The following is a 24000-nucleotide window of genomic DNA, read 5'->3' as shown; positions in this document are numbered from 1 at the left end:
TGGGGGGGGGGGTTATAGTCAGATGCATTGTTGTGGTTTACAGGTAAATGGGCTTATAGGTGGTAGTTTACAGTATTCTATAAAACTTGAATCAACTTTCTGTTTGTAAATACATTGGAGGGGAGGAAGTTTTAAAGTGCGGGTGACACTTGCTAAGACATGAAAATGAAAATGTATAAATTTTTATTACACAGATAGCCAAATTACCAATATACCATTAAATGATAGATTCTTTTGCTGTTATGAATTTGTACATGTATATATTAAAAAAAAGGTTCACATGACTTCATTCAAAATTTCCAAAACTATTTCTCTTTAGATATCAAAATTCTTTTTTAAATTTTCTATGATAATTTAAAACTTATACCAGTACATGATAGTTTCTTTTGTTGTTATGAATTTATACATGTATATATTTAAAAAAAAAGGTTCACATAACATATCAAAATTCTTTCTTAAAATTTTCTATGATAATTTATAACTTCTTTTCATACTTTCTTTTTGTAAAGGGAGGAATAAACTAATAATTTTTCTTTCCACTAGGTAATGTAATAAACCTCTATTTTTTGCATAAAAATTACTGCAAAAAAAAAAAAATGCAGCAACAAATAGTAAAAAAAAATAATAGTTAAATAAAAAATCATGGGCCAATTTTTTTTTTAATTTTTCAATTTTTTGACCAAAACACTTTGCTTTATAACTGCTTCTACAGAAGCCACTTTTCTTTACAAGGATTTTTCTCCATGCAAAGATACAAGCCACCAAATTCCAAGGCCGCGGACTTGAATGTTCTTGTCTCAATCAGTTCATAACCCCTGAAGGTCGACTTATAGACATGAAATTTAGCAAGTGCAACATAGCTCTCAACAAGAATAGGGGCAAAACCATCCTCTGTTGGCCCAAGCAAACATGTCTGGAATGTTGATGGAGCTGCATGGATTTCAAATTCAAGTTTGTGCTCAAAGCCTTGCACAGTTGCATTCATCATGCCAGTGCAGCCGTCGATATGCTTTGTTAACCAAGAATTTGTTGGCCTGAAGTTGAGTGTCACTTTTGAGCTGCGGTACCCAATCAAATGTGCAGGGATGTCAAATGAGGCTATATCAAGGACTCCAAGAGATATTGCAAATGAGGACCCTGAAGGTCCATCGACACCCTCCCCCCAGATCCAAGCTGGCGGAAATCCTTTGCCCCAGTTCTTTTCTTGGTGTACTAGGCCTTTATTTCCTCGCAGCATTTCCCCAGTGTTTTCATTGATCCAGTTGTAGTTTATAAGATCTGAGCCTAAACTGTACACAAACCAGTGCAAAGGAAGAAAAGGTACATGACCAATCCACCCCTCTGGGCCCTCCCCGTTTGGGCCCCAGGGTCTCGGTGGTCCCAAAACGCCAATGAAGCTTACTCCGCTTACATTTGTAAAATTGAACCTCGTTTCCTGTTCGGTAACTCTGAAATATCCATACGGTTCCGCGCGCCATTCAAAGTTCGCCGGAGATTTGAAATCGGGATCGTTCGTAACTGGCTTGCCGCGAACTGTCACCTCCACATTTTCGCTCGAAGGGTAAACTTCGAAACTTTGCATAGAGCTCTCATCCCCTTTGCTGTGAATTATCGAAACCATGTTCAGCGGGTAATTGTTGAAGTAGGCGCCCTGTTTTCGTCTTATAACTTGTCCAAATAGAATGCCAAATGAGTGGTTTGATTCAAAATCTATTATTCTTGCATACCATCCTTCCATGAACGGGCCATCCGCTGGAAAAACATGAGGGTCGTATTGATTAGCCAACGTTAATACGGCTTGTGTTGTCAGCGTAATAAGGAACAGAGACCGCATGGTGTTCCTCTCTGTTCTTACGATGTATAGAGCTGAATTGTAGAGCATAAAACCCACACAATTTCTGCTGTGAGATGACTCTTTTCTGTTGCGTATGTTGAATCATGTGAATTGCAGGGATTTTGCGAAAAAATAAACGGAAGAAAGCTGGACTCTAATATGTACAAACCGCTGGTCAGAAAACAAGGGTCTCATGATAAACATTGATTGAAATGTTGTGGAAACTACCAGATGTAATTATCATTTTTCACGATGAAAATCGGCGCAATGGGATAGAATTCTATTTCTGTAGAGCAAAGTTTTGATTTATGCACTTTGTACATTGATGATAGTTTGGCATGAAGGATCTGTTGTGTTCCATCGTAAGACCAGAGGACGTCAGCAAGCTTCAAGAACTTGACAACCATGAACTGTCATTACAGTCAGTCAAATGATCACTCGAGTCTAGTTTGACAAGGATCTGCAGCTTTAAAATGGTTTGGCGATGCGACGAATGTAACATTATTTTTGAGAATCAAAAGCTCTATGACACCCATAAAAAGAAGTTTTGTGTTGGGAGTGCTGCAGATCCAGCTCGCATTCATTCGAGGATTTCAAAAAAGAGTGAAGATTGGGAAGGAAGGAAAGATAAGCAAGCCTTAAGCACGGTACGTTTAAAAACGAGTGGGATACATTGAGTAGCTTACTTTTCGTCCTTAGCCACCCTAACTTAATTACACACCATTTGATTTTCCTTCTTGGTTAACGGTGCATTAACCTGCAAGAAAGCTGCACTTTTGATGTCATCGATTCATTAAATGCAAAATTCTTCCAAATTTAGTCATCAATAGCTGGTTATGATGAATTATGCGTGTGCTTTTAGCCAATGAGAATCAAGGAAATATTTTGAAATTATCAAATTTGCAATTATATTACCTATTTTAGCCTTTGCCAGATATCAGAACCCAATCCAGTTTGTCTGCACCCAATACTCCTTCAAGGACTCTGCATCCACTTCAAGACAGTAATCAGATCACCGTAAGTAGGATGTATACTTGTAGATCATACACTATCCGACACTATGATGAAATTAATATTACATGATACAAAACATTAAAAGCATTCTTATTCAGGGTTGTCATTAAGAGGCGGGGGCCGGGGATTTCCCCCGGCTGCTAAGGACGTGGCCCCCGGCTAATTTCATAGGAAAATAGAAGAAAAATAGATCCAAAAGAAATCCCTAGCTGTTTTATTCCCCGCCTACTTTTTGTATTTACCCAGCAACTTGAAATCTTAGTGACAGCCCTACTTATTGATATTATTCTAAACAACTGAGTAAGCCATAAGTGGAAGCCACAAGGTGATATTGTTGAGTCACATGCCAAAGAGGAAGTTACATGACATGTATGTGCTAATTAAGCCAGAGCTTTGTTTGAATGTGTTTGTTTCCAGATTATATTTTTGTCTTCCATTTTATTTCTCTCTTTCTCTCTTATCATTGCACCTTATTATTATTTGTTTCTAGCAATTACACAAAAGTTACCATCAGACTTATCACCGTTCTGCACCAAACACTCCTAGCGATGGCCGCAGCATCTCTGCTCTTGAAAAGGAAAAGGTATACTGTTATTTAACTTTTGAGATCTTTGCTTTAACCCTTTAAGCCCTAAGAGTGATCAGCATTAAATTTCTCTTTGTAATATCAATGCTTTGTAAAACAGAGTGGTCATGAGAATTACGGACATGATCACACAAGATGAATCTGCTTGATATTTTTATCAACTTCTCCCCACTACTTTTGTAGGAAATGAATAGCGGCAACAAATGAGAATTCATATTTTGATCTCAGGGTTTAAAGGGTTAAATAATTTCTGCTCAATGTGAGTTTAAACTGAATACTTTTGTTTAAATGAATAATTTGGACATTGTCAGCAGTTGTCAAGGGTTTAAGTGAGCAAAAACAAAGCAAAACAAAACAAAAACAAAAGGATAAATAAATGCATGTAAATACACACCAGTAAAAATATAATAATTAAGGAAAAAAAATACTGAGGCTGTTAAAAAAAAGCAAACAAACAAAATAACAACAACAACAGAAGTTTGCATACATTTTACAACTCTGCTCAAGATTCTGTAAAATTTTATAAAAATTTTATAATCTTCACCCATTGATGCGGCCTCTTTTGCAATGGTTGTTCTCGCGCCAGTACTTTTCCAGTACTCTTCAGCAGCGACCTCTTCAATAATAAACTGGTTCAAGAGGGGGTGCGTAAGGACTTTGGGTGATGCAGTTTTGCAGAAATGTTTATTTTAAGCTGCGGTATTGCCGTTTTACAAAACCAAGTGGTTTGTGGTATTTTGAAATTTTTTTTGGTAATTTCAATGGGGTTTGCAGTTTTCTTATGTCATTCTGTCACGACTGTGCGTTGTTTATGCGTATTTCTGTACAGTTTTGCAGTGTTCGTACCCCCCTACAGGCCTCTGGTTCAAGAAAGCTTTAACAATTTTTTTCTTGTGAAACTAAGGGAGTATAGGAATTATTACTGTACATCAAAAGTCTCATCCACATTTGTAATACTCCTCCCCTTATGTTGCCCTCTGTATCTTTAGATTGAACAACTTAAAATGTTTAAGATGCATCAACAACTGCAGAGAAACTCAAAGAACTTTGAAGAGAAACTTCTGCTCAACAGTTTGAAAGATGAACAGAGACATGTAAGATGAATAAGATTATATATAAATGATGATTTATCTAATGAGAAAAATACAAATAACAATAGAAAAGATGAAATGTAATTCTAAGTTTCTTTCACTTCTGAGTTCTTAAGAACTCATTTTAATGTGTCTGTGTGTTCCAGACTGACCAAAGTATACTGTAATTTGAAAGTGTTGGTTTTTGAGGGGAAAGCAGAGTACCCGGAAGAAAACCTATCATAGCAATGGATATAACCAACAATAAACTCAACCGACATTATAAAATGCTGTGAAAGCCGAGATTTGAATCAAGACCACATTGGTGGAAGGTGTGTACTTTCACCCCTGCACCACCCTTGCGCCCACCTCCAAATAAACAAAAAAGCAATATCGACCTCAACAACAGTTGCAGAGAAACTCAAAATACTGCTCAGCAGCATCAATGATAAACAGACTGAGACATGTAAGATTGATGGTATTTTATGAAGAAACAACAAATAGTCCTACTTAAAGAAAGTAATCAATATAATATTTTACATTAATTTCAGTCACCAAGAAGATTCAATGAGGGCAACAGGGGTGATGACAGAATTTTGCAGCTGACAGAGATTCATCGACAACAGCTTGCAGAACTTAAACAAAGAAATGAGAAACTCCAGGAGGAAAAAGCAAGTATGGAAATGTACAATTATAGCAAATATTACGTTAAAGAAGTTACTAAAAATACAAATTATTACATTTTTTAAAGACCAAACTATTGTGGTACTATATACTAGTTACATTATTGTAGATGGTGAAACAGTTTTATTTAAATTACATAGTCACATAATTATTTTTGTATAATTTGCTCTTATTATAACTACTGATTATTGGACTAAAAAGTTTCCTTTTTCGGTTCCTTTGTGTGTTTACTTCTGGTGTTTTGTAGAGTTAGCTGAAAGGATGAATAGCTTAGGACTAAAAAGTCAGCAAAGAATCCCTTCTCAAGGTTTTCTGGTAAGTTAGAGATTGTAATACAGTGTATTTTGCTGTTGTACGTGTTATCATGTTAAAAATTAAAACTGGCCTGGCCCCAGTTGTTGAAAAGCCAGATAGTGCTATCCACCCGAGAAAAAAAAAATCACTATCCAGTGGATAAATATCAGGGAAACCAATTTCGCTATCAAGTGGAAAGAGATTTATCTGGTCAGGGTGCAAAGAAAGTCAGTTTTACAGCCTGCCATTCGGGCAAGCTGTAGCTAGCATGTACTAGCCCACAAGTCATTTCAACTAGCTCGAAAACCCTTTTTGATTAGCAGGATTAATTACAATCCTTCTGTAATTTGAATTTCCCCTCAAAGCAACACTTGCCCGTCGGGCAAGTTAAGAACAAAAATCACTAGCCCGACAGCAAAATCCACTAACCCCGGGCTATCGGACACGACTTTCTTTGCATGCTGGTGGTGGATAGCACTATCCACCTTTTGAACAATTTAATTGTTGGGACTTAAAGGGTCTTAACCCTTCAAGTTCCAATAGTGACCAACATCAATTTTCTCCTAAGGATATCCATACAATGTCAAGAGGTAAGGTTATGAGAATTAATTAAATGATCACCAAAGAGAATTTATGCTCTGATCTTTTCTCAAATTCTTTCTGTCGACTCATTTTTTAAAGAAATGTATAGAGATCAGTTTGGAGGATTTGCTTGTGGATATTGGGGCTTGGGTTAACTGGGACCAGGTGGACAACTTTTCATTTTTGAAATGAATAGAAATAGGCTTTCGTTCAGTTTCTTGGAAAGTATCCATTGTTGCCATGCACACAATTTAGTAGGTACATGAACTGTTCTAGATGAATAGTCATGATTAAATACGGACAACTCTCGCCTTGTGGACACCCCGCTATAATGAACTCCTCAATAATACATGGACAGCAGCTAAATCCCAGGCAAAAATAAAATACATATGTTTGACTGAAATAAACTCCCGCTGTTACAGAATAATGAGGATCTTAACTCAAGGTTCCTACAGTGTCCACTATAAAAGGAGTTGACTGTATATTAAAGTAAAAGTTCTCTTAATTTATGACTAGTCGGGTCTGGGCGGCCAATTTTTACTCTAATGTCAAATGCCCTTAAGAAAGCCAGCCTTGTGATGGTTATTGAAAACAATATCGCTACCATTTTTTATCTTACATTGGACGGGACTAGCTGGGTGGAGTGGGAGGGGAAGAGCAAGATGCATGGTTAGAAAACTGAAATTTTAAGAATGACAAAGTAATGTAGAGTCCGGGTGTGAAGTTCAAGAAGCGGTGATCCGTGATAAAACTCTCTTTCTCACGGGACTATTATTTTGATGTTTTCATGCAGGACAAACAAGCTGTGGAACTGGATGGTCTCAAGAGATACTTGGACTTCAAGGAAGACGAAGAAAAGTAAGAAATTTGTCTAAGGAAAACGTGGCCTGTGTTGTGGCATTAAAAGCGAGGATGACTCGTGTTGTGTTCATTGTCACTTTTTGCGAAAATCTCCTACTACATTCCCTGCACAGCTCTGGTCACATGACTCTGTTCGTTGAAAAAGCTTATGTGTGCTACAATGTACAATGTATATTGACCAGGTTTACATGTAGTGAGGCCAGTAAAGGCGAACGGGGCGTTTAGAAGTACATGCATGTACTAGTTTGCTATAATTATCTTGGCATACATTAATCAATTAATTTATTATTATGCACTGCTTAAAAAACGAGCAGGAATGTATTAGCGGGTTAAAAACTCGAGGCAAAGCCGAGAGTTTTTACTTCTGGTAATACACGACTACGAGTTTTTTGAACGGCTTTATAATCTCTGATATACATGTGTAGATCAACTCATTCTTGCACTAATATTTAGATTTGGGCTATTTTGGTCCAAAAAATTAGACGTAAAATTTACGTGTGTTTTTATCAGATATAAAGACATTCATTGCACATTTCTTTCTTTCTTTTTTTTTCTTTATGAATTATCAGTAAGTTTTTTAATACTATATTATTTTGTTTTTAGGAGGAAGTTCAATGCACAGCAGTCGAAAGTAAACTTGTTAAAAGTAACGGCAAAATCTCCTCCCCATAGCGCAGCTTCTGCGGCCTCAAAGAGTCCTGAACCACGAAAGCCCAGGTACAACTTAGAACTACACTGCATACATTTAGTTTAAAAATCCATCTACAGTGACTCCCTAAACATCAGGGTCTTGTTGTTCGAAGGTCGTTTAGCGCTAACCCGGAGTTAAATTACATGCGAGTTTCGTTTTCTTTTGCTCAAAAGCATTCTCTCTGATAATTTTCTCTATCATTTTTTTAGAGCATCCAATCGTTAAATTTTATATAGGCTTTTTACGCTGCCATATCTGAGTTCAAACTGCGCATTAACTCCCAAGTTTGAATAAACCCGCCCAGAATGCCAAGTTGTTTGCTAGTTAAGATGATTCAAAATATTTATGAATATGTAACTTCATAATTGACTCTTTGTTTGTTTGTTTTTGTTTTGTTCTTTTTTTTCTTACAGACAGTTTTCGAGACCAGAATCAGAGAGATACGGAAGAGGTATGCAATTCGTAAGCTATTCGTTGGTTGCCTCACGCGTGACATTAAAATTTTGAAGTTTTTCATACCCAGTCGCTGTTGGTCGTATTTGTCTATTCTAAGACCCTTTTACACGGGTCCATTCCAAATTCGTCCGTTCAAAAATTTGCTTGGACGCCGAGCAAATTGTTGAACGGACGAATTTTTTAACCAACATTATCCGTTGGGATCTTCAATGATCTTGCCAAGATCTTTGAGGATTTTACAATTTAGATCTTCATGAAAATTCCCGCAAAGATCTTCAAAATGCACGCAAAGACTTATGAACGAGGATCCTCGAAAATTTTTGCGGAGAACCGTGAAGATCTTGGTTAGAATTTTTGGAATATAGAGAAAGAGAAAGGCAGAAAAAGAGAAAGTAGGCGGCAGGCCAGCGAAGCTCGACGAGAAAAAGAGCCACATAGAGCTCGAGCGAGAGATAAAAAAAGAAAGGGGAAATTATTTTTTTATTGGAAGCACGACATGAAAATTTTGTAGCGGCGGTGAGAAAATGAGAAATGCTAGCGGCCACCGAGGTGAAAATGAGCGGCAGTGAAAAAAACAAAGAAGCAAACAAACAAAAAATGAACAAGAACACACTAGGAAGTTTCTGGAAGTTTCACGTTGTAGTCGTGCAAAACAACGCCGCAGAAATGTACAAGAAGTGTGCTGCACGTGCAGAGTTGCTTTTTTGCTAATTAGACCTATTGTTGTTTTATTTCCTTCCTCGTTGCTTTTGCCGCCTAGCAATACACGATTGTTTATTTTGTTTGAGCAAACTATAAATATTAATTATCGAGAGCTTCGCTTTGAGCCCTAGTTAAATCTATATATTACTCTATACTAGGGGTACGTTCCGGCTAGCGCAAACAAGAAAAATTTGTTTAACTCTCGTGAAATGTGCCCATTTGTTTTTGTTGGTTTTTGTTGTTTTTGTTGTTTACAAGCTTTACAGGTTTAAAATTGATTTCGCTGTGGACAAGGTGGCTAATAACGTGACCCAAGTTTGAAACAACAACTTGCATGTGGGCACAATTTGTAGGTGTTCACTTTTATTAAACAAAAACATAGCTTGACACTTTGTTGGTAAATTGGAGCAAGTTAGCTCTTATGAAACTCCATTGTATCAAAACGTTAGAAATATAAAATGAAAAAGAAAAAAAAAATTCCAACCTTTCGCCCATCTGGTGCGTAAATTTGTTGCATTTCTCACGGGAGCTGAGGGTTGGCGCAACGTAAATCAAGCTGCAAAAAACACGCTTTGCGCGTTGAACCCTATTCCTTGATCAGCTGCTGCAAAACAGGGCACTATTAGCCGTTTCAAACAAGAAATCGTAATCCTACTCACCTGTTTGGTCCTGCGTAACAAGTCAACAAAGGTAATCCATACTCCACTACCAATTCACAACCAACAGTTACACATTGGCTCACCTGGCCTCGAAACACAAGGAGTAAATAAATGCAAGACCGTGACGTCACTGCCCAAATATGGGGTACTACTTACACCCAAATATGGGCAAAAAAAGGTTAAACAGAATTTGAGAAATTTTGCTATACATTGCGTTGCATTATGAAGCTGCCGCCGAGTTAGCGGCTCGCTTGTTACCTTGTTGGCAATTATCTTAAACGAGACTTATGTCAGGGTAAAGCTGTTTAATTCCTTGGTAAAATAATCATTGAACTGAATTTATTTGATTTTGTGAATTGCAGGTCAAGTTATCCCATATTACCAGTCCCCAGTGCGATATTACGATGCTGCACCGATTCAGCTTGAGCAGAGCAGTGTTTTACACGAGCTCAAGTAAGTTTTCAGTACATAATTATATGTGGTCACGTTCTCATATTTTTCTCCCCTTGAATGACTAGTAAAGTGTGCAACCCGCCGTTAATGTACGTCCTTTTTAATTTGATGTTGTGTTGCGCAAAAAAATAGTCGTTGCGAATCGTCCCGTGTAAAATCACCTTAAAATGGCAAAACAACAAGTTTGCACGTGCAGCACACTTTTTGGTACATAACTTCCACTTAAATTTTCTGTGGAAAACGTAAACAAATTAAATGACGACGAATTTCTCGTCCTTTTTCGGACTAGGAATTCAGCTCGAGGAGAGTTCGCCTAAATTTGAATAAGTGAGCGAAGTAAATCAAAGGACGCCAAGTAGTAGTAGTGACGTTTATGCCGCTGACGCTGTTGTACTGTGGTATCGTAAACTCCTTATCGTCAACTGTCTCTCTCTGCAGTCTGTTTAGACTTTGGTTGTTGTCTCTCAAACCCTGTTACTAAATGACATACTTTGCCCTACCTTACGAATAAATTTTACAGTTAGTACCATTTACAGTGTATCCTCTTTGCAGTATGTTAAAGAACGACTACTTTCAAAAAGGAGGCCATGACCCTGCTATACTGGCGCAAATAAGAGATTTGGAATTTGAAGCTCAAAGAATACAAGCAGTTCAAAGGCCGGCTCCACCACCCGGTAAGGAACACAGTCTAGCAGACAACGGTGTTTGTAATTTTTATTACATGCATATTGTATACACTCGTGTCATCATTACCTTTCGTCCCTCATTGTAAAGGAATTGAGCCGCTTGTATTCTATACAACCCATTAACTTTTATGGTTTAGGGCGAATATATTCTTTTGTCAGCCCCGCGTTTAACACTATACCAAGAGTACATAGTTTTCTATTAGGGTTTTTCTTCAACTAGACGCAGTTAAAGTTTCAATCCCCTAACGTACGCCATCAAAATCAACTACCCCACGCCCTTGTTAATTGAAACTGCCAGAAATGCTATTTTCTGCTGTCGCTTTGCTTTCTTAAAAGCGTTAATAATGATAATGATAATGTTAACTGCACGAATAGTGTAGTCATTGAAACAGAAAAGCATTCTTTGGCTTTTAGCATTTACAAAGGAAACACCTGTTAAAAGTACCCCGTTGGTTTCCTTCATCATTGCGTGCTGAGCTTATGTAGTCTGTCGCGTTGTAAGGAAACTCTTTTCGAATCCGCGTGTTCCCCTTTCCGCCGCTTCATGCATAATTTCGAGCCCTGACTTTGTTACTGCTAGCAACTGACGTCTCTTGCTTCTCTTATACATGTTCTTTGTTTCATTTAGCGACAGACCCTCTTCTGCAACAGGAGATAATGAGTTTTCACATGGCAAACCAAAGATTAGAACAAGAGCTACAGATGCTGAGGGTAAAAATATTACTAACAGCGCTGTCTGTTAAACTTCATCTTTGATACTCTGCCACAACTATAATGCTGTTATCGAGCAAATTAATTCCTGGTATCCATATTCTGCTTGTCAATGAGTTGTGTCATAATGTTTCCGTTGCAAGTTTTCGGTCAGCACAACTAACTTAAGCTAGTGCTGTTTGGCCTCACAGCTATAGAATTGGGGTAGTGTCTTGCTTAAGTTTGCGACTGGGGAACGTTATCTGACGATCATCATTGCATGGTAATAAACGCAATAGAAAACGGCAGAACGCAGCTGGAATTACTCAAATAAATGGTTGAATGGCCGACAAAAATATCCCGTTCAAATAACTCCCTCTGCGTTTCGTTTTGACCAAATTTAGATTAGACGAACCCAAAATTTCAACCTTGTGAACATAACTAAGCATTCCTCTAATCATATTTTCCTATTTCCCTCTAAAATTTAGAAAATTTGTTTAACATAGTACCATTCTATGCAATAAAGATCTTCTCAAAACCTATAGTCTATAAAGAAGTCCGTATTAGACAGTCTTAAAATGAAATCTCTTTATTTCATATGTTTGTTCTCGTGTGTAGGAAGAGAGGAACCAAAAAGACAGAATGCGATCTCCAGGTACCTGTCCCTGTACTTAAAGTTTAGGAGTTTAGCATTGTCTTGATTGAGAAAAGGAAACTAAGTGCCAAGTCAAGTTTGCGACCAATCTGGTGGCTGGTGGTAATTTAGAGCAATGTTTAAGACCCATAAAGTGTCTTTAACTCAAAAAGTTTATATGTTACTTTATTTTAAGTCTTATAAATCGCACGCATGTCTTTGTTCATAACGTAGCCTTTTAAAATGCGCGAAGTATTCGTTTAGGATTTTGTGGAAAAAAAGAATTGCTGTTCAGGTGTGTTTCGTCTTTCCATTGTGTCCTTAAGACCTGGATCCCGAGTTTAAACGGATAAAAGAGGAGCACTTGGTAAAAATGGCGTCCCTGAGACAGGAGGCAGAATTATTAAGGCAACAGGCTGAAGTGGAGAAAATGAGAAGAGAACTAAAGGAACTCAGAGGCGAAAAACTACCACTGGACGAAACACGAAAGGTGGAGTAAATGTTTTTTTTTTTTTGTTTTTTGTTTTTGTTTTTTGTTTTTTTTTTTGTAGACCTTTGAGGGATAGGCGATATATTGGTGTGTGGGAAAATTCACAAGTTGGCTTTTAAAAGTCCCTTTTAAATTAGATAATTTCCGCGCAATCATCGTCATCCATTTCCACCAGCATTTAAGGGCACTTTACTTGAAGTAAACAACTCATGAATTCGAAACAAGTCACTAAATATAACAAACATGCAACCTTTGAATTCAAGCAGACAAATAATGCAATACAAAACAGGCAAAAGCCCTGAATTTCTACCCAGTACTTTCTTTTTATGCTTTCTGCTGTCTGTACTAAACCTTTCCCCCCGGGGGTAGTGCCACTGCATAAGATAAGCAGTAATAATAAAGAGTGCTTGTCCGACATTGATTTTTTCCCAACTGGCAGGGTACAGCTTCTAGTCTAGCAAGAATATACTGCTTAACAGTATCACAATATTAGGTGATGACCTGATTAACATTAGGTAACCGACTAACTCACGGTTAATGAACTGTTCACGAAGTGAAAATGACGAAATTGGGATTCTCTTTCGATTTACTGATCAGTCCTTTTTTGGCTTTAGCCGTTTGAGTCACCGTTCATGATGTCAAATGCGACCACAGAAAAGGACTTGCTTCCAAGCCCATACGATCCAAAGTAAGTTTTTTTAATACTACGAGTCTTGGTCAACTGTAAATCGATACTCGAATCTGGTTTATATCTACAGCAGTAACTAGGAATGGTATCCTTGCTAATTAATACGTTTATATTTGAATAGCCTTTCAAGTGAAGTTTCAACTGAGTTTTAGCCTAAAGTATGATTACAATTGGGCTGCCTGTGGAAAATCCTAATCTAAAAATGGACTTCATCGTCTGTGAAGCAAAAAGACAAAATTCAGACGAATCAACCAGAAGGTGTTGCGTGTCCTGATCTTTTGACAATTTAGGGGAGGTGTTCGTCTTAAATTGCGGTGATCCTTTTTGCGTTAATTGTACCTTAGTGTTTGGCAACAAGGACAGTAATGGCGACAGCAAAAAACAAAATTGCCATTTCTTTCGTCTCCAGTGCTGGCTTTGCGGTATATTGGGACTTTGTCCTTGGACTCAGCTCCTCACTGTCCAGGTGCAGACTCGCTGCAGGTGTCTATAAAGGAGTGGAGATTGCAACAGACGTGAAATTGCTGCCGCTTGTCAGAACGACAGCTATTACCAAAGAAAGCCATCCCACAATACCTTCTGGCGGCGTTGGTGTTGTTGGAGTCAAACATCCATTTCCAAGGTGGGTTTAGGCGCTTGCATGTATTACAAACGAAAGTAATTTGCAATTAAGTGAAAGTGATTTTTAAAGTTAAGAATGTGTTAGGGATGGGCACTCCCAGTAGTGGCTTTGGTCAAAATTCCAAATTTCATTTGATGAAGTGCTGATAAATAAACGGTACCATGTGAAAGCACTGCCTAAGCTGCGTACTAAATTAAAAGTACCACACGTGAAATTACTGAAGAGGTTTCATTTAAATGATCACACCATAGGATTTCATCCACAGACTCAAAAGTTAAAACCACCTTCCAAGAATTTGCTTCGAAGAGAAAGAGTCATAGTGAAATGTCAGGGAAAGGGGTTCCCATGCAAACCTGTGTTTTCTGTTATTTAATTAATCTGGCTGTGATTTGTATTTCTGCAGATGTCTTCCCGATCAGGATCTCTGTCTTGTTGTGGAGCTCCAAGCTAACAGCGCCGAGGACTCGAATGACCCCACTGAATTATTTTCTAAGGGATGGACAAAAATCGACCTGTTTGATATCAGCAATCGGCTGCTGAGTGGAAGGTAAAAACAGTGTCCATGAATCAGCGTGCAAAGGAAGTCATGTCTGATAGCCCAGGGCTAGTGGATTTTGCTATCGGGCTAGTGATTTTTGTTCTTTACTCGCCCAACGGGCAAGTGCTGTTTTCTGGGGAAATTCAAATTACAGAAGGATTGTAATCAATCCTGCTAACCAAAAAGGGTTTGGCAGCTTGTTGAAATGACTTGTGGGCTAGTACATGCTAACTACAGCTTGCCCGAATGGCAGGCTGTTAAATTGACTTTCTTTGCACCCTGATGAATTCTCAGTTTTCTCTACCTTCTCGCTTTCTTTCTTTTCTTTATTTAACGTACATTAAGTGTAGTCTGGGTGTCTATATCAAGGCGGAGAGTAGTATAAAAGTAAAAATCACTTTTATTATGTGTTGTGGCCGGACTGGAATAATCAAATGTCGATCGCCTAGAAACTTTCTTTTTCTTTTGAGTGGGAATAACGTTATTTTTTTTTTGTTTTTTGTTTTCCTTTCTTTTCTTTTCTTTTATTATTTTTGGACATCTCAGTTAAGTTTTGCACTAAGAACAAACTTCCTCACTCACCTTTTCTGGTGGAAGTCTTTCCCTTGTGTCGTTTGTCATCTAGGTTGTTTCTAAAAATTTTTTTCCTTTCTTCGTGAACTCCGGTATTGGCTATTTAACTAATTCCTTGGCACTCTGTTTTGATCATGGTTCCACTGTACTGGTTAATTATCTTATTCTTTTTTTGTTATTTTTCTTATTTTAGGTGGAAGATTCCAATTCGGATAGCTCCAATCAAAGCCTTTTTGAGCACTCACGAATTGAATAAGATACCACAGGTTTGCCTCTTGTTACTGAACGTGTTTCCGGGTAACACCGTTGTTAGCTGTAGAGAAGAGAACTTAAATCTTAAGCCTTTTTACGTTTACCCTTTCTAAGGCAATTGCTAAGAAGGTTTTACTTCCCCAGTCGTCCCCTATGTATTCTTTGTTAATTAAGTTAGCCTCAAACTCTCTGAACAAAAGGAAAGGTTTACTTTAACGAGAATGGCCCCTCTCACTCTCTCGCTAACCTCACGTGAGGTGCGGAGGATGTTTGAAAATAGGTCTAGTTAGATCAGGCGCAGCCAGGACGTTTCAGAGAAACACAGTTTTCTAAGTCCAGACTCAACGCTGTCTCCCAAATGAATTGTTTCCATGCATGTTACTTGATTACATTTGCATCTTGTATCATTGTTGAGAGTTACTCAGCTCTCTTGGGTGTAGTACCGTGTTCTGCAAGAGGCACTATATTTTCTTTTGGGGAAAAAAAAAACAATCTCACAGAAAATTAAACAGAGCTCATAAGGCGTCAGGTCCTTTGCTTTATATTTGGGCTCAGTGACAGGGCTTAAAAACGGCTGGACATGCGCATTAAAACTCTGGGGTTCTTCCCGCCATTCGATTTTCAAAATGGCGGACGACGAATGAAAATTCTACACGTCATTCTGACGGCTATTTGCGACATCTTGCTCGCCCAAGGCCTTCAAATTCTGCGTCACTGAACACAACGAAGACTGTTGTTTGGGTTTGATGCACGACGGCGCAAATCGGAACGGTGGTGTGATTTTAATGAAGCGATCAACACAACGCCTTTTAAAACAATATTTCACCTTTTCAGAATTCAGTCAAGGTACAGTTTTGCCGTGATATAAGGTGGTCTCGGCTTCTATAAGGTTTTAAAGTGCATTTTCTTGTAGCTTATTCATTCTTGTACAAAATATCAAATATGACTTTTTTTTCGTTCTGATGAAAATTTTTTATCGCTTCTTATTCGTGGGCGTCGTTGACTTTGCATATGGATGAAATGAAGGTGCAGTTCGTGAGTACAGAACATTGCATTTTTCTGTTTTTGCTGTCTTTACTCTCATCTCTTGCGGCTGGTAAGAGAAACTGAAATAGGATTCCGGCCGATAGTTGAAAGATTAGTTCATATTTACTGTATATTTAGGCGTACAAAGTCTTGTACACACTGTTGATAACCATAATTTTGCTTTGTTTTGTAAGTGACGGTGTTCAGAAAACTTGAAATTATTAAACTTCATGCGACTTCATTGTGTACCATGTTGTGTTTTAATTTCCTGTCACCGCGAGCTACACTCTGCGGCTCGCCGCGTGCGTCTCCAATGTTATGATGTTATTTGAGCTTATAACCAGCCTGTCATCGGCCTATTTTTAATCTTTTTCATGATGTTTTGTTTTTACGAGAGAAGGCTCGCTTCCGGCCTGTTGGAGACGTGTTTGTATATACGGGTATAGAAGGACGATCCCGTGGTTATTTTGGAAGTGTATCTGTTTGTAAAAGTACCATTTGCAGAAAACTAAAGGAAACAAACGAAACTGTTGCTCATGAACGTCCACAGATCAGAGCCCAAAGTATGGAGAACTCAAACAAACGTTTGTAATCCTGGAGAAGGAAAGGGGCCTAGGAAAGGAAAGAGAATTTAAATAATATTTCTAGAAAAATAAGGTAGCCATTGTAGTTTTTGTACACAATTGCAAACAAGACATATACATGTGTACTTTGGACCTATTTACACCATTACTGATGTATACAAAAGGCATCCAATCACCGTATTGATCATGAGACTCTGTTATGTATTATGTCATATCTGACAGACATTTTTCAGCAAAAGTGCTCAACTCCAGAGGACTTTCTGAACGATACTATAATACTGTAGAAGAGAAAATTGAAAGGTAACCACTTCTAAAAGTCCTTTTAACAGTCCCGAGCAAATATACACAATTGACTGTAAGAAATTAAGTAAATTAAAGTTTTATCTCTGTAGTACATAGGCAATTCTCACAAGTAACATGAAAATGGCAACTGCAGTTACATCATTACTTCTGCCTTATTGTAAAATTCTTTTTCACGAAGGGGGGGGGGGGGGGGGGGGAGGGGGGCACATTATTTAGCACACTGTTCCTACAATTCCACAAGGCTCTCATCAGACACTATAACAATGGAGGAAAAACTCTATGTCCCATCTAAAATGGAAAATGCTTGTGACAAGCATGCAGCTGGAACTTAACAAGACATTTTTGATGCAATATTCATTGATGAAAACCACACCCTTTCAGAGAAAAGAAGAAAGCCCCAAAAATCAAGGGTTGCATGCAGCAGTCTTGCATAGCCTGAGTTTGTTCCGAAACCAAGTAGTTTACTACAAGTAATAGCCAAATATTTCAGTAGAGCCAAGAGGTTTCTAAAATAGGGCTATACATGCAAAAACTGCGAAATGTACATGAAGTACAAAACTAAGTAGTCTGAGTAAAAAGAAAAATAATTTTTTGACTGTTGCTGGTCATTCTGACCAGCCAAAGAAAATCAGCTCGGTTAAGTCTATTGTTTGAGGGGTCATGTCCAAAATATTGAAAATAATACGATGATTTATACCAGGAGGATAATTTAAACATAGTAGCTTAAAGGAAAAAATATAAATAAATTCAAATCCATTAGCAGTGTACATGTCCACTCAAAATGGCTGGCAAACCAAGAGTTAGTCTGGACAAATGGTCACCTTGGCCTGACATTGTTTATTGATTGGCAGTTATTTTGAGCCCTGGTAGCAACCAGCGAAACGAAACAAAACATTAAACAAGTAGTCATTGAAGCCAAGCGAGTGGCTGACCAACTACAAGTAATGGCTGGGCAGCTAGACCGCTTGGCTAACCAAATCTTAAGACAAGCCGGAAAACAATTTAAATGTGAAAATAATGTTCAATTTAGAGAGCAGTACTAAAGATGTGCCAAAAGACAGAAAAGAAACTTAGTGGTGTACATCTAGGTAAAAACTGCGAAACAATGTATTACAGAAAATTTTTTTCTTTGGTCTTTTGCATCATTCAATTCTAACTTCCCCTGTTTTCTCTCTTTTTTCTCTATCAACTGCTCCTCTTCATTATGCACTCTGGGACATCTCTTCTTCACTACTGTGTCTTTACTAAACTATGCAAGAGAAAAATTCCCCATATCTGCTGATCTTCAAAGTCGTGTACTCCTGGACTTTTCTTCTATCTTCTTCATAACTTTCTGTCAAAGCATAATATATTTTCATCAGGCATAATAATTTTTAAACAGCTATGTAAATACAGACCACCACCTCTATCCCTCATCCCCTCTCCACATCCTTCCCAAAAGAATTAAATAGATGATTTCAATTATTCCTTGAATTATTGCTGTAGCACTGGGCTGCTGTGTGGTTTGTGAACTATTGTGATTATTGACCTGATATGTGGTTATTGAACTACTTTTTTTCCAGGCAATAAAAATAAATACCATATATAAGACTATAAATGGCCATGCATGCACCTAGAATGGAATGTCATTAGGCTTGTGTATGTTTACTGAACTCGTAATGTCATTACTGAACTATTTGTCTTCATTGAACTACAACAAAAATAAGGAATGTTCAATTCCTGTGTGGGCAATGCCACCTGAAATAAGAACAACATTCCATGCACTCAGGGGTAGAACTATGACAATGAGTTTATTGAATGGTTCCTACCTCAGTGCACAAGTGCGAGAGGAAGGAAAAATTTGCCTGCACTGGTATTTTCGGCAGCAGAATTTTTTATAAACATCTTCAGTGACGTGTGGATGAAGAAGAGTGAAAATGCAAAAAAAATTCCAAAGGAAGAAAAAAGTATCAAGTATTGAAAAGATATAATATTCATACTGGTATTATTATTATTATTATTATTATTATTATTATTATTATTATTATTATTATTATTATTATTATCATCTACAGTCTCTGCATCTGTCTCTCAAGAAATTTCTCGTCATGTAAACAAAGAAGTGAAAATTGATTCTATCTCAATAACCCGGCCAAGCCTTGCAGATATATTTTTAATTTTCATTACTTTTTCAGCCCTAGGCTACTAGTTTCCATTTATTGATGCTAATTTAGACCAGCATTGCTTTCCCCTTGGCTATGCTTTTCCTGGTCATGAGCCTAAAAATGTGACATGCCAACCTATGTGCACAACAGCAACTTCGAAAACATAATTCAGTTGTGCATAACACAAACCAACAATCCCCAGACCACAGTTATTTCTGGACGGAAGGAGTAAACTGCCCCTCATGTTACCCTTTAATTTGTTGGTACAAAGGATGAAAGAACTGGCTCAGTCATTAAGCAGGTAAAAAGAAACGTGTTATCACGTGAACAGTGTTTCCTTACTATCTGATCTCGGGACTGATCGTTGTAACAATGAAAACAAGAAATTACTACATAAATTTTATATAATGCTTACTATTCATGAACCATTTGAGTTTTTTAGCATGTAAAAGAGAAAACAATAACTTGTACAACTTCAAGTAAGCTCACAAAATTTCAGCAAGCAAGCCACGCGTGATCATTGTCACAAACCTCGATACAAACATGCATTTAACATAACCAGAACCTTACAAAAAATTATTTCCAGATACCTTGCCAAAGATGATGACAATAACGATGGCGACGATAAAGATGATCACGAGGGGAATTCATTACACCAGAAAGCAGATGATGATGCAGAAGATTTCGACGAGGGCTGTTTAATATGATCCAGAAAAAGAAATTTCCCGCTTCGCGCATCTTTAAACGTACGAAATCAAATGTCAAGCTTGAGGAGCCGTCATCAATCCATGGAAAAGACTTCTCCAACACAAAACGGCTCTTCTAGAAGCCACTCCATACAAAAAAGGCAATGACCAAAAGTCGCAAACCACTTGAGTTGTATGTTGTTGACGGTTGATTCCTTTGACGCTTACTTGCATCAAAACATGTTGCTCTTTTATCTGTTGATTAAGTAGCCGAAACACTATGTTTTGTGTATCAGGAATTTAATACAAACTGATAAATCTTAACTACTGTAGCAACACGTCCTGATATGGTAAGAAATTTGAAAAATGCGCCGAAATACAGCTCCCAATCGGCTAACGATCGTCCGCCATATTGACAACAAGATCATTCATTCTTAACTTTCCGCATGCGCAGTAACTACGAGATCGCTTTTTCACGTCACAACCTCTCGACCAATCAGCCGTTTTTAAGCCCTGTCGGGCTCAGTTAATTCCAACCGATCTAATGACCTTTTAGTCGAAATTTTCGCAAATATTGGTATAAAAAACTGAGAAGTGGTCAAGTGGAGCATCGGTACATTCATGTTAGATAACTTGACAGGTATTATTATTATTATTATTATTATTATTATTATTATTATTATTATTATTATTATTATTATTATTTATATTTTTGTAACTGTTTGATCGATGCACAGGTTGGACAAGCGGAGCTGTATATCAGACTTGTGAATAGCCGTGACGTCACGTCACAGGATGCCCTAAACGCACAACCCATACAACATTACATGTACAAATATCCAGCCTTGGTGAGTGGTCATTCGCGTTGTAAAGGTCAGGCAAAATTGGTAAAGAAGTAAGCACACCTTAAAGAGAAGAAGCAGTTTTTTCGTCTCTTCCTCGAGGATCGGATGGTCGGAGGAAGGAGTAGCAATACAATTAGTTACAATGCGTTACAATGCAAAACAACTTTCTTAGCATTTTGTTTTCTATTTGCAAAGTCACCCGAAACATTTTGATCTTTTTCGTCCTTTGCACTTCTCTAACGTTGGCAAAGACAGTCAACTGTCGCCTTGCCGACGCCCCGCTATAACGGACAGCAGCTAAATCCCAGGCAAAAATAAATAGCAGACGTTTGACTGAAATAAACTCTCGCTATGACGGACTCTAGGTAATGGGGACACTAACTCAAGGTCCCTACATTGTCCCCTATAGAGGAAGTTGACGTACTTTGAAAATCTATTTCAGGAAAACATCCGCGTGGTACCACATATACGTCACTCTTCTCCACAACAGGTCGATTTTCCTCCTGCGCCACCCCCGTCAGTGCCTCCTCCACCCGACACCCCGGTGTCTGCTATTCAACGGGTTGAAAGGTGAGTGACAAGTGCATATCCTCCAGAGACTTGGTAGCCAGCGCCACCGACTGGTTTTCCGTCTGCGAGCCTGAGCCGAAATCCTTGTTCTTGACCCTCACCTGTCAACCAGGATTTGAGTATGCCTCATTATTGGCCTATTAAAGGAGCCATTGTCAATTTTCCAATCAGGTTTAAAGGGAAATTCGAGACGTACTTTCGGTCATACATTGACTCTGTCGGGGACCCAGAGAAGGGCTCACGGCGCTGCTTTGCAGACGTTATTCGCCGCAGTTAGATTACGTTACGACACAGAGTGGGGCAAATCACAGGGCCCAGTATTTCTGGCACATTTTGAGCTTAAGATGGAATCCATCAGGAAATTAAGTAATTTTGATGTTCAGTGGACAAAAATCTTGTACCAGAAAAATTTGAAGAATATTGCATTCTTTCTTACATTTTTCAAGGGCTAAAGATGTAATAAATCATCTGTAGTAACACCAAAAAATTCTTATGGAAGCCCGAGAAAATGAATGTCAAATTTCACAAAATTACATTTTACACATGAAATTTTTGGAATCTTACCTGCATAATCACAATTCTTGTGAAATTTGACATTTATTTTCTCTGACTTTTATGAGAAATTTTCTTTGGTGTTACTACAGATGATTTATTACATCTTTAGTCCTTGAATGATGTAAAAAAAGAATGCAATATTCTTTAAATTATTCTGGTACAAGATTTTTGTCCACTGAAAATTAAAATTACTCAATTTCCTGATGGATTCCGTCGTAATTATTTTACAAGGAGTGTCCTTGTGTAAGATATTTTCATGCACATCTCTAAAGATAAATATTGCATAGATAGTATGGTTAGCTCCTTAGGAAGAACGCTAGTTTGCTGGGCGGTAGGTCGAGAGTTCGGAACCCTGTCAGGACCACAGAGCAAGATCAAGCTAGCTGTGATTTAAAATCTTGTCTCTGTTAAGATGATCGTGTTGTATTTGGCAGCGATGTTAAACCGTTGGCTTTGCCTCGTCCAAGGCATTTCTCGAACAGATTAGGGACGTAAACCCCTGTGGGGGTATGGTCTATCTTTGATGGGGTTAAGGGACTGTTAGGGCCCGCAGCACTAGGTTTACTCGTTGTTACGGTTACAACTCCAAGGATTGGCAAACCTATTAAACTAAATAAAAAGCTCTTGTAATTTTGATACTTTGAAAAACACACAAGTGCAAATAAGTTCCAAATTGAACCAATACATATAAGATTTTAAGAGAGCAAATTATTTTTATTTCTTTTTGGGTTAATGATTTAGTGCTCCAAAGACACCGATTGAGGATTCAGTTGTTGGCTTTCAAGTGGATAAACTAGTAAATGCGATCCGAGGAGAGTCGAGGATAAAAATTACTGTCTATGAACATGATCAGGGCCAGGTAAGTGGTAATGCTTATTTTTATCAATCAGTAAACAAATCTATTAATCCATTATAAAGCAAGTTACTAAATGTTTCTGACAATCAGTCAGTCGGTCAGTCAAAGAGTCAGTGAATCAGCCAGTCAGTCAATGAGTCAGTCAATCAATGACTCAATCAGTCAGTCAGTCAGTCAGCCAGTCAGGCAATGAGTCGGTCAGTCAGACAGTCGATGAGTTAGTCAGTCAGTCAGTCAGTCAGTCAGGCCGTCAGTCAATGAGTCAGTCAGTCAGTCAGTCAGTCAATGAGTCAGTCAGTCAATGACTCAGTCAGTCTTTCAGTCATGCAGTCAGTGAACAGGTGAGATAGATCCATCTTTCCTATTTCCTTTCTTTTTTTCGTATTCGAGTAACTTCTCCATGCACCAGACATTCCATCCTCCATTCGTTCGTTCATCCGTCTATTTTCACTTTTCACTTTGACTGCCGACAAATTCCCTGACCCAATTTAATTGTTGTGTCTCAGGTGATCAAAGGGGATAACGATAGACCTGTAATTTGTATCACGAAGGCTGCTAAGCAAGACTTCCTTGAGGGTATATACTCCTTCGGACTACAAGAGGTAAATTAGTTTACTAACGGTTCGTAGTTCTTACGTCTGCGTATTTTCAGAACGGTTGTTTGTAGACAGATAACTTTTCAAAACCCCCCTCAACATACGAAACAACCAACATAATAATAATGAGCAACTCTTTTGTGGTAATTCTTTGCCTTATTGTCATGTAAATTGAAGATCGATCTGTCACGTCACGCAAGGGAATCCAAGGCAGTCTCGGATTCTGGATTCCACGCCGTGGACTCGGATTCCAGGTACTGGAATCCGGATTTTTTGTCAGTGGAATTTGGATTCCGGACTCCAATCGTTAATGGGATTCTAGATTCCTTGAGCCCTTTTCCAGATTCCACAAGGAAAAAATGTCGGGATATTTCTGGAATCAGGATTCCCTTGCATTGGGAGTGATTCTTCAAGGCTACTGCGTTCATTTTCCTTGTCTTTGTTTGTTTTTGCTCTTTGGTTATTCTCGCCAACCTTTTCAGAGGGAATTCGCGTGAGTCTTCGGATAACACTTTGCTATCGACGCTATGGCAAAACAATCATAATAGGAGTTTTCTGAAACCCAGCCATCGAACAAATACTTTTTGTTGAAAATCTTTCTTACCCTCGATTATTTGCCATTCAAACAAACTTTCGGCAAAAATACAATTTACAAAATGTTTTTATTCTTCAAAACCCAAAACTTTCAATATTAATTTGATCTACACGTTTTGTCTTGATGCGAAACGCGGTTTAATTTAAAACACCCAATCACGTCTTGAATTTCTGCACAGAGA

At 38.1% G+C, this 24000-nt stretch overlaps 2 protein-coding genes across 2 annotated transcripts in view; one reads left to right on the top strand and one right to left on the bottom strand.

Moving 5' to 3' along the window:
* Positions 1 to 648: 648 nt before the first annotated feature.
* Positions 649 to 1961, bottom strand: LOC140953934 (uncharacterized). Its single transcript, XM_073403313.1, has one exon. The coding sequence runs from the start codon at positions 1880 to 1882 to the stop codon at positions 707 to 709; it is 1176 nt and encodes a 391-aa protein (XP_073259414.1). The 5' UTR covers positions 1883 to 1961; the 3' UTR covers positions 649 to 706.
* A 63-nt stretch (positions 1962 to 2024) lies between these two features.
* The window catches only part of LOC140953936 (uncharacterized), a 39755-nt gene continuing 17779 nt past the window's right edge, over positions 2025 to 24000 (top strand). Inside the window, exons 1-22 of the mRNA XM_073403315.1 lie at positions 2025 to 2481; positions 2759 to 2851; positions 3339 to 3431; positions 4424 to 4528; positions 5056 to 5179; positions 5436 to 5503; positions 6858 to 6922; positions 7529 to 7642; positions 8030 to 8067; positions 9796 to 9886; positions 10439 to 10560; positions 11201 to 11283; positions 11881 to 11917; positions 12223 to 12386; positions 13001 to 13074; positions 13484 to 13696; positions 14100 to 14243; positions 15001 to 15073; positions 20540 to 20650; positions 21090 to 21217; positions 22514 to 22631; positions 23135 to 23230. Coding sequence (XP_073259416.1) covers positions 2308 to 2481; positions 2759 to 2851; positions 3339 to 3431; positions 4424 to 4528; positions 5056 to 5179; positions 5436 to 5503; positions 6858 to 6922; positions 7529 to 7642; positions 8030 to 8067; positions 9796 to 9886; positions 10439 to 10560; positions 11201 to 11283; positions 11881 to 11917; positions 12223 to 12386; positions 13001 to 13074; positions 13484 to 13696; positions 14100 to 14243; positions 15001 to 15073; positions 20540 to 20650; positions 21090 to 21217; positions 22514 to 22631; positions 23135 to 23230 — 2328 coding nt within the window. The 5' untranslated portion in view covers positions 2025 to 2307. The remainder of the gene's footprint in view (positions 2482 to 2758; positions 2852 to 3338; positions 3432 to 4423; positions 4529 to 5055; positions 5180 to 5435; positions 5504 to 6857; positions 6923 to 7528; positions 7643 to 8029; positions 8068 to 9795; positions 9887 to 10438; positions 10561 to 11200; positions 11284 to 11880; positions 11918 to 12222; positions 12387 to 13000; positions 13075 to 13483; positions 13697 to 14099; positions 14244 to 15000; positions 15074 to 20539; positions 20651 to 21089; positions 21218 to 22513; positions 22632 to 23134; positions 23231 to 24000) is intronic.

Source organism: Porites lutea, chromosome 12, assembly GCF_958299795.1.
Source record: "Porites lutea chromosome 12, jaPorLute2.1, whole genome shotgun sequence".
NCBI lineage: Eukaryota > Metazoa > Cnidaria > Anthozoa > Scleractinia > Poritidae > Porites > Porites lutea.
This window is presented reverse-complemented; position numbering and strand designations above follow the sequence as displayed.

Bases quoted from the DNA above. Each gene is read 5' to 3' on its own strand.
- LOC140953934 (XM_073403313.1), bottom strand. From the start codon at position 1,882: ATGCTCTACAATTCAGCTCTATACATCGTAAGAACAGAGAGGAACACC.